At 45.8% G+C, this 9,804-nt stretch overlaps 1 protein-coding gene across 1 annotated transcript; it reads right to left on the bottom strand.

Annotated features, from left to right (window-relative positions):
• Window positions 1-1,399: 1,399 nt before the first annotated feature.
• Window positions 1,400-8,919, bottom strand: ENSA (endosulfine alpha). Its single transcript, XM_054474525.2, has 4 exons — window positions 8,703-8,919; window positions 6,746-6,871; window positions 4,920-5,086; window positions 1,400-2,138 (listed from the first exon to the last, which is right to left on the bottom strand). Exons 1-4 carry the CDS (start codon window positions 8,757-8,759, stop codon window positions 2,123-2,125), a joined length of 366 nt encoding a protein of 121 aa, XP_054330500.1. The 5' UTR covers window positions 8,760-8,919; the 3' UTR covers window positions 1,400-2,122.
• Between the last annotated feature and the right edge of the window lie 885 nt (window positions 8,920-9,804).

Genomic DNA, 9,804 nt, shown 5'->3' with positions numbered 1-9,804 from the left:
CTAAGATACTAACTCAAGCTCTTCAGCTAACTAGCTTTTCTACTTTACAAGTAACTTATCTCTATACCTTAACTTCCTCACTTGTATTAAAATGAAATTGCACTAACTGCTGGGTGTAGTGGCTCACAACTGTAATCCCTGCACTTTGGGAGGCTGAGGTGGAAAGACTGCTTGAGGCCAGGAGTTCAGGAGCAGCCTACACAACAAAACGAGATCCTGTCTACAAAAGAAAGGAATAAAATATATTCTCAGCCAGGCGCAGTGGCTTATTCCTGTAATCCCAGCACTTTGGGAGGCTGAGATGGGAGGAGTGCTTAAGCCTGTGTTCTGAGACTCACCTGGACAACATGGTGAATCCTCATCTCTACAAAAAATAATTAGCCAGGTGTGGTGGCGTGTGCTTGTAATCCCAGCTACTTGGGAGGCTGAGATGGGAAGATTACTTAAGCCCAGGAGGTTGAGGCTACAGTGAGTGTTTGCACCCTTCACTCCATTCTGAGTGACTGAGCAAGATCCTGCCTCAAAAAAAAAAAGGAAAGAAATTGAATGATCCCACATTCAGCCTCACAGACCTCACCTCATTCCCCAGCTAGCAAACACAAACCAGGGAATCTCGGCTCACTGCAAACTCTGCCTCCTGGGTTCAAGTGATTCTCCTGCCTCAGCCTCCCAAGTAAGTGGGATTATAGGCATGTGCCACCACGCCCGGCTGATTTTTGTATTTTTAGTAGAGAGGGGGTTTCACTATGTTGGCTAGGCTGGTCTCAAACTCCTGACCTCAAGTGATCCACCCACCTTGGCCTCCCAAAGTGCTGGGATTACAGGTGTGAGCCACCGTATACCCGCTGGAGTTTGTTTCTCCTTTGGTAACCTTTCTTTTGTACATTACATTCACAGGCAGCTTTTAACTTCTTTCAGTAGCAGGTTTCCAGCAATGCAGATTGGCACATCATGAGGAAAGAAATCACTCTGCCTCCTGCTGGCCACCAGCAGAAAGACTTGAGTTTCTTTTGGCTTATTACAAAGAAATAATATATTTCTTTTGGTTTGTCACATTTCTCCCTCACGAACATGGGAACTTGAAAAGGAATGGAAGACAGAGAGAAAAAGGAGAATGGGCCTCCTTTTTTGCTAAGCCTGGACTAGGCTTAGGTGTCAAGAAACCATTTAGATCAAATACCTTAAATGCCTCATCTTGTGAGCCACAAACTGAGGTTGATGCATCTTCTACATTAGTTACAGAAACAAAGGGATGGGCAAGGTTTATGCCAACATTCCTGCTCCCTTTCCCTAAGTGATGGTATTGGGGAACTCAGCCGCATCTCACATTAACAATGTCTTCAGTATTGTTTTCTTCCCCTCCCAAACCCCAATAAAAGACACCAACTGCTTCAGAGTATTTCTGGGTTGGGTTTTTTCACGGATTTTTGTTTTGTTTATTTCGAATACTGAAAAAGTCCTTTGGGCTCTGTGGGGTTCCCCATGCTCACAGCTCCTTTCTCCCACACTCACTGCTCTTCTCCCCACAGCAAATCTATTTCAAGGACAGTACTTTTTAAAATGATTAATGTTGAGTTATCAACTAGCTCTGCAGAACCAGAGGAGCTGTTTGCATCTGTCTGTGTGGATGGAGTTTCTTTTATGTGACACCAGGTCTCCAACCACACTGAAACAAGGCATTTATCTACAGAGCTCAACTAGAACCCCTTTTCATTAGGCTACTCCACTTCCTTCCCCTTACACCTACCCCACATCAGCCACGTGGGTTAAGAAGAAGGATAGTCAGGAATGTTTTTACCAACTCCAAGCCCTAATTCATACTCCTCCGTATCTCCCACCCCACCCTTTCAACCCCACCCCCACCCCCAGAATTTCACTGAGATTTCTCCCAACTGTTATTTGGAAAAAAGGTAAAACAAAAAAGGTTCAAGGTCTTGGTGCTCAGCCCAAGGGGCTCCATGTGCTGGGACACCAACAGGCAAGGGCTTCTGCCTCTCCAGCCCGTACCCGAGCCACCTTCTGACCCCTGGCTGCAAAAGCAGGAAGGGGCAGGAGCCAGCACAGGACCCGGGTGGGGCGGGGGGCGGAAGCGTCTCAGGATCTGGCGGAGCCCCGGGCAGCATCATTCAACTTGGCCACTGTGGACGAACACAGAAGAAAAAAAAAAAAAAACACTGTCAAGTAATAGGGGAAAAAACCCTGAACTCCAACCCAGTCTCTACCCTATGATTCCTCCACATTTAACAACCATTAGGCTACCTGGCTTGTCTCAATCCTATCCATAAGGGAGTTGCAAAAAAAAATCAAAAAATAGAATTTCAGTCTTTTCCTATCCACGAAACGTTATCTGCCTTTCTGGGATATCCATGGATAACAAACATAGAAAAACAATTCTTTAGATAAGATCAAAATAACTGGAGGTTTCCAGGTGGGTAAGCTGCCTGGCTCTGAGCAGGCTGTTTCAGAGGCATGGCCACAGCTACTTGCAAAGACTGAGGTAGCACAGTGATGAGGTGGTGACTGTGTGGAGGCCAGAACCAGACCACACACATGCTGTTCTGAATGGATTTAATAATCTAGGTTTAATCAAAGCAATTTGCATTTGCATTTTGGAATGACCACTCCTTGCTAAGGAAGCTATGTACTTCATGCTGTGGCAACTGGCAAATACAGAATGTAGCTTGTTTCTTTGTTTTCTTAGCCTTGAAGATGACCAGGTAGAGAGACAGAGTGAGACCAACAGTTTTTCTGATTTCCCTGCTCCTCCTATTCCTTCCTAAAAATCAGACTCATTGTGACCAGTAGTCTTGAGGACTCAAGCTGAATGATAGAGAAGGCAGCTCAGACAGAAAAGAAAAAAAGTACAGAATTCGAGAAGATCGGAGATGAAGAAAACGTACAAAATTATATATATATTTATATATATAATAACATGACATATCTATGTACAACATGGCTGGGACAGTTGAAGAAACTATACAATGGTGTTCAGCATTTTCCCCTTCCCACATGGACTTTAAGGATGAAAGCATGAGGAAATGGAGCAAGAAACACAAAAATTATATACAATTACAAGTGACAGTCAAGGAGTTTGGGGACCAGGGAGTCCAGGGATCCTGCTCTCTCCATTCCTTCCTCACCAACTTTTTCCTATCCAATTTGAATGACAGCCTGAACACTAAATGGCCAGTCAGGAGAAAAGTATATACACACCTCATCCCCCCACATGCACATCAGCAAGTCTATCAGTCATTCTCATTTGGCCAAATGTTTGGCATATCAGAATTTGTGATGTGAGAGGGCAAGAGGATTACAGAATCTTGCTCTCTAGAACATTAGTTCTCACCCTGGCCCTCACTGTCATAACTAGCAAGTTGCGTTCAATAAGATTCTAGCCAAGCTGGTGATAACTAGATTGAAGATGCTGGTCACCTGCAACCCCTTTCCTCCACCTGTTCATGAGTCAGCATGGCTACCTCTCCTCATCATAAAAGAGCTGGGTTGCTGAGTTCTGGGAATGCAGAGATTTCTCAGTCTTCCTCCTCTCCCTCCCTAACCACTTTCCCCAGCTTCCTCCAAGGTGAATCATCTTCTAAGAACCTGCTCCTCCAGCCCTGCAAGAGTACTCAGCCCCAGGGGCTAGCTCAGTTTACCCTTCTTCTTTCCCTAACAATATACCTGACATCAGACTGCATCTGAAACATGGGTCAACATATGTGCATGACTGAGCATGTTTCCTCAGGCCTGCAGCTCCGCTGCCAGAGAAGCTTTTTAGCAGCTAAGGCCCAGAGGTAGGCTGGGAAAGTGGGCTGGGTCAGAGGCAAGAAGGTTCCATGGCTAGCTTCCTAAGTATTTTTTTTTTTGACCCTCAAGACTGTGGTATCTATAAGGTTCTCTTGCCTGAATTTATAATCCCCAAACCTCAATTTACTCTCTCCTCATGTATCCCTCAAATGGTTCCCCTCTGTAGTACTTTCCCAGTATTACAGAGCAGAGGTTCACCACCCACGAGCCTTCCTCACTTTTAGTTTTACAATGAACAGTACGGAGTTTTTCTGCTGGCAGTTATGACTTCAGAATCAGAATCAATCTTACATACATTTAACTCTATTTTACAGATGAGGAAATAGAAATCCAGAGATGGCTAAATGACTTAACCAAGGTTATACAACAGCTCTGCTGGGACCGAGTAGAGTGAGAACCCAGATATCTTGACTCCTAAACCAGTGCTCGTCCCACTATCCCATGATACTTTCAAAAGCAACATGCTGGAAAAGAGAGAGAAGGTGCCCATTTTCTGTGAATAATGTTCATCAATCTTTATATTATTTGAGAGCCAGAGCAAACTGTAAGAGATACTAAGTAATGGAGGCTAAGGGGGAACTGTAGTTGTAGGCAAGCAAGTCAATTTTTCTTTTTAAGGATTCTCTAAACCTGCCATAATGGAAACATGAAGCAATAGCAGCCTAAGGGACAGAACACTTAGAAGCACAGAAAACATGTCTCATTCAATCTACCTTTGCCAACTATGTTAGGTTAGCCTCGGGATGTTAAACCTGCCAAATTATTCCCAAGGCTCAGCCTAATCAATTTTGGGACATTCTCTCCCAAAAGGAGAAATCACACCTCTCCAGTTTCTCACACAAAAAAAGCATTTGCAGCATTATCCAATCCTAGCCTTTCCTATTTCTGGGCCCTACCTGGACTACAGGGAGTGTGTGGAAGTGTCAATCTAACGAAATAAATAAACTTAGAGCCCCTTTTCAACCTACATTACCTTCTCAGCAGCCCCCAGCAGAATCACAGTCATTTCTGGCTAGCAAGCTGAGAAGATCTGACTAGGTGCCCATTTCATCCCTGCCTATAATATATAAAAGTCCAGTGGTTGAGGAAGGGGAGGAGAGGGGGGCTCAGGTTACCCCGCAAGCTTGCTGGTGACGAGCGAGGACTTTCTCTGGGGCAGATCCTGTGGGGTGGGGATGTGATCACCAGTCACCAGGTTCTTGTCTGGTCCTGCACTTGGCAGCTGCTTATTCTTCATCTTGGCTTTGGCCATGTTGTAGTCTCCTGAGTCAAAGTACTTTTGCTAAGAGATAAGAGGGAGGTTTAGGTGAGTGAGGCACTCTGGCCTTCCTCAAAAACAAGGAGACTCACATCTCACATCCATTATAAACCCTCATGCACACTCAGATCTTTCAAGAAGTCTTCCCTGATTAACCTCATGCATACACAGTTTAACATTAATTACATGTACTTATGTCTTCTCCCCAGTGTGTTCTGACTTTTTCAGGTACGTAAGCAATTTCCCAGCTAGAGTATACGGTTTTGGAGTCAAGGGATAGCCCCTGCCATCCTTTGTACTCCACTCAGTATAGGATCGTTCAACCAAAATCACTTGTTCATAAAGGGTAACTGAGGACCTTACTGGGTACAGGGCAATGGCCTGGAACTGCAGAAACAGAAATGAATAAGATATAGAGAAGGATAAATATGGGGCTATCCTAGCCACCAGGAGATCAACCACAAGCCAACAACCTCAAAATGATTATTCTCCTAGACCAGGAATAGAAACTGGGCCTGTTCATGAGGATAATGTATTTTCCTTCTGACTCTCACAGCTCCCACACATGTTCCACGACTGTGACAGCCTGCCCACGCCTGCCTTGCCTCCAGCAAGGTAAATGCAAATCAGCATCACATTATCATCTGTGACTAAGACTCAATAACTGGGATCCTCCACAGGGATGTTTCACCCTCCATTTCATCCACACAGAGAAGCACACTCCAATGTAATGACTTATAATCCTACAGTCATTGCAGAGGAGAGTAAGGGAAATAAAATTTTTTTTTTTTTGAGATGGAATCTCGCTATGTCGCCCAGACTGGAGTGCAGTGGCGCGATCTCGGCTCACTGCAAGCTCTGCCTCCCGGGTTCACGCCATTCTCCTGCTTCAGCCTCCCGAGTAGCTGGGACTACAGGCGCCCACCACCACGCCCGGCTAAGTTTTTGTATTATTAATAGAGACGGGGTTTCACTCTGGTCTTGGATCTCCTGACCTCGTGATCCGCCCGCCTTGGCCTCCCAAAGTGCTGGGATTACAGGCGTGAGCCACCGCGCCTGGCCAAATTTTTTTTTAAAAAAAGATAATATAATCCCTCAGTCAGCTTTAGGTACCTCTGGGAACTAAAAGCTGATCAGGAGCTACATGGCTATGAAAGTAGACTCTCTCTTGGTGAGGAGGACCCCTCTGAACAAGAAAAATACATTTGTTGCAGGAGTATAATTAATGGCTGGTGCTCACTTCAAGGGTATGAAGAAACTGATTCATTTCAAGTTGAGGATTTATTTCTGTAGGAGAGATGGTTCGATCTTCTTCTGAAATGATGCATCCCAAAATTTATCTCTAATGCTTAAAAAGTGCACAATCCTAAAATCTCCAACATTCAAACAGGCAAATGCCTGGGGGCAGTCTGCATTTCAGTTTCTAACATCTTTCCCTCATTTCCCCACACACCCAAATGCTCCAATTTAGGCCTTAATTTCCTACATGGAAAATCAGGAGGGAATTGATACCACATCAGGGATTTACATTAATTTGACTTGCTCTTTTCAAATTTCAAATTCGCCTCTACTTCTGTTCAACAACAAAACCTCCAGAAAAGGATCCAGTAGAACCTCTACAGACTTCATTCCAAGAACCCCCTTTGGCTCCAAAGAAAGAGGGTAAGAGACTACGCCCCATACCCCTTTCTGGAGTCTCTTCATGAGGAAGTCGGAGCCTCCAGGCTTTTGTCCTAGGCTTGGGTATTTGGCCTTTAGCTTTGCCTCTTCAGCTCTCTCAGGGAGAATACCTTCTTTCTCCTGCGTGTCCTGGAGAAAACAAATGAGCCAAATAAAATTAAAGACTGAGAAACAACTGCTTCTCACATCTGATAACAACTATACTATCAACTTCTCCTGGAGATCCACCCACTTGTAAATATGCTATCTCTACTCTGCTGTTAAAGCTAGACCTTTGTTAAAATCCCTAAAGCTCAAGGTGACTATTGTGAGAAGAAAAAGACAAGCTGCTTCTCACACTCCACCCAAGGAACCAGCCAGGGACCTGTGCGTATTGGGCTAAAGGTAATACTAAACACAATACTTTAATCACAGAGTGGGCCATATCACTCAGCACAAATGCTAAGAAAGACAAAGAGAAAAAAGAGCTAGCAGGGCTTCTGGTGGTAGAGGATGAGTAGCAGGGTTCCCTAGGTTTTCCTACATGTCACATGAGAAATTAAAAAAAAAATAGTTTTGGGCTGGGAGCAGTGACTCATGCCTGTAATCCCAGCACTTTGGGAGGCTGAGGCGGGTGCATCACTTGAGCTCATGAATTCACTACCCGCCTGGACAATATGTTGAAACCCCGTCTCTACAACAACAAAAAATAGTTTGCTAAATGTTTCCTTATTCATTTTTTCTTTCTTTTTTAAAATTGCTACACGACAAGGCAGTTTCTTCCTTATTCAAGGTCTAAGCCACCTGTTAGGTCTCCCTGTGGAGGCGGCTAGCTATGTGGCCTTCTCCAAAGATCTCCACCTGAGTAATGGCACAGCCTTGCTTCAACATTTCCACAAATATTATGGTAGCAAGCTGATAAACAGGAAAATGATACTGTTTTTAACCTCAGGAAAACAAAGATACAGTAGGCTCACTAGTATTTACCCATCAGCTTTCATCAAAAAAATCAATACCTACCCTGGTGGTGCAGGGGCTCTCACTACTGTAGTCAATCTTTTTGTTTCTTGTGGTCCCTGCTGCCCTTTAGTGACTTTTTGAAAAGATATGAAGTCAACGTATGGCTCTTTTTAGTGGAATTATATTCCTTTCTCTTGAAAATTACGCACAGATATAACATCAAGTGTATTTAATGAGTACCTGAACCCAGTACTAAATTTTAAAAGTCAAATACAAACCCCAATAAGCGGTTTATTTGGCGTTAGTGTTTCCATCACGGAATCGCAGGTGCACTAAGTCCCTGCCTTGAAGTCTAGGGGAAGAGAGTAGTGTCTTTCTCACGACCCTGTCGGCGTCTTTTCCAAGTTTAATCACCATGATTCTGTTTGGAACTCTAGCCCTCTTCAATCTTGTTGGTTCCTCATTGAAAGCGAGCAATAGACCATCCTTAGCTACTAAAATAGGTCTCTTGAGAAAGCTGCCGCCTTAAACTAGCCATTATAATAATTACACTTATCCCCTCCCCCAATACTGGTTTTTTTTAAACGTCTTTACCTCGACCCCTATCTTTGCGGATTGAGGCTGCGGGCCCCAGCCCGGTTGCTGGGTCACTTACCTCTACAAACCAAATAACACACATCACACCCAAGACCACCAGCCATCCCCTTTCCATTCACCGTCTTTCCAACCACCCGCCCTGCGTCCATGCTCGGCCAATTATAGCACAGCGTCCAAGGTATGAGCGGTAGGCCTATTGGCCAATCAGGAAGAGTACACTACTGAGTGACAAACGACCCAACTAACCAGCGCCAAAGCAGCAGGTCGTGTTGAAGCTCACCCCGCGTGACGCAAAAAGTGGCCAACCCCTGCGGAGCCTGAGACCATGGCGACCAATCCGCACTGGTGGGAGACCGTCTCCCGCCCCATCACGGTCTCCCCAGCTCGCCCGCCCGTCCGCCCGCCCGCACCCCCTCCACTTCACCTGCTTCTCCTCGCCGGTCTCCTCCGCAGGGTTCTCTTCTTCTTGTTTCTGGGACATGGCGGGACCGGGACTGTGGAGTGTAAGGGGCCCGGGAAGGCAACCGGAGAAGGGAAGGGGGAGGGGAAACGGGGACAACCTGCGCTGCTGCTTCGGCTCCTGTCACTAGGGTTGCTCAGTCAAAATGGCGGCCCTTGCCCGTGACGTTGCGACCGCCCCTTCCTATGAGAGCCAGTGAGAGTGAGCTAGGTAGGGCAATGACGTAACGATCTACCAATAGTCGCCGTCTAAAGGTGGGCTCTATAGAGGCGACCGGCAAGCTGGAACACCAACCTGGAAAGAGAGTGAGCCACAAGGACCAATTGGAAGCCTGTGGGAGATATCGGGGGCGGGGCTGCTGGCTGTGGTATTTTTGCAGCTTTGGTGGGCTCCAGCTTCCTTCTCTTCAGCCCCCCGCGTCTGAGAGACTTAGCAGGGCGTCAAACTGGAGAGCGGAAGGATGGAACCTTTTATTCTCAGGTGGAGAGGATTAAGCTTTGCGGTGTTAGCAGAAAATGATCGAGCTCCAGAAAATGATTTGGAGGTCAGATTCGATTTTAAAATAGTACTAACAGGCCGGGCGCGGTGCCTCACGCCTGTAATCCTAGCACTTTGGGAGGCCGAGGTGGGCGAATCACCTGAGGTTAGGAGTTAGAGACCAACCTGACCAACATGGTGAAACCCCGTCTCTACTAAAAATACAAATATTAGCCGGGCGTGGTGACGGGCGTTTATAATCCCAATTACTTGGGAGGCTGAGGCAGGAGAATCGCTTGAGCCCTGCAGGCGGAGGTTGCAGTGAGCCGAAATCGCGCCACTGCACTCCAGCCTGGGCGACAGGACGAGACTTTGTCGCGAAAAATAAAAATAAAATAAAACGGTACCAATGGTATTACTATGTGTCACTTGGCCTGTGGCAGAGAGAGAGAGACTGAGTCTCAACCCGAGTTGTCTTGCAAAACACTAATGGCTTACGTTCCGTAATTTAACTTTTATGTGTAGTTTTTATATTCCATCAGGGTGATCCCTTGGGGACTAAGCTCCTTGAAACAAGGAGGACAGTGTA

This window comes from Pongo pygmaeus, chromosome 1 (genome assembly GCF_028885625.2).
Source record: "Pongo pygmaeus isolate AG05252 chromosome 1, NHGRI_mPonPyg2-v2.0_pri, whole genome shotgun sequence".
Taxonomy (NCBI): domain Eukaryota; kingdom Metazoa; phylum Chordata; class Mammalia; order Primates; family Hominidae; genus Pongo; species Pongo pygmaeus.
Note: the sequence above shows the minus strand (reverse complement) of the source record. Positions and strands in the feature narration are given on the sequence as shown.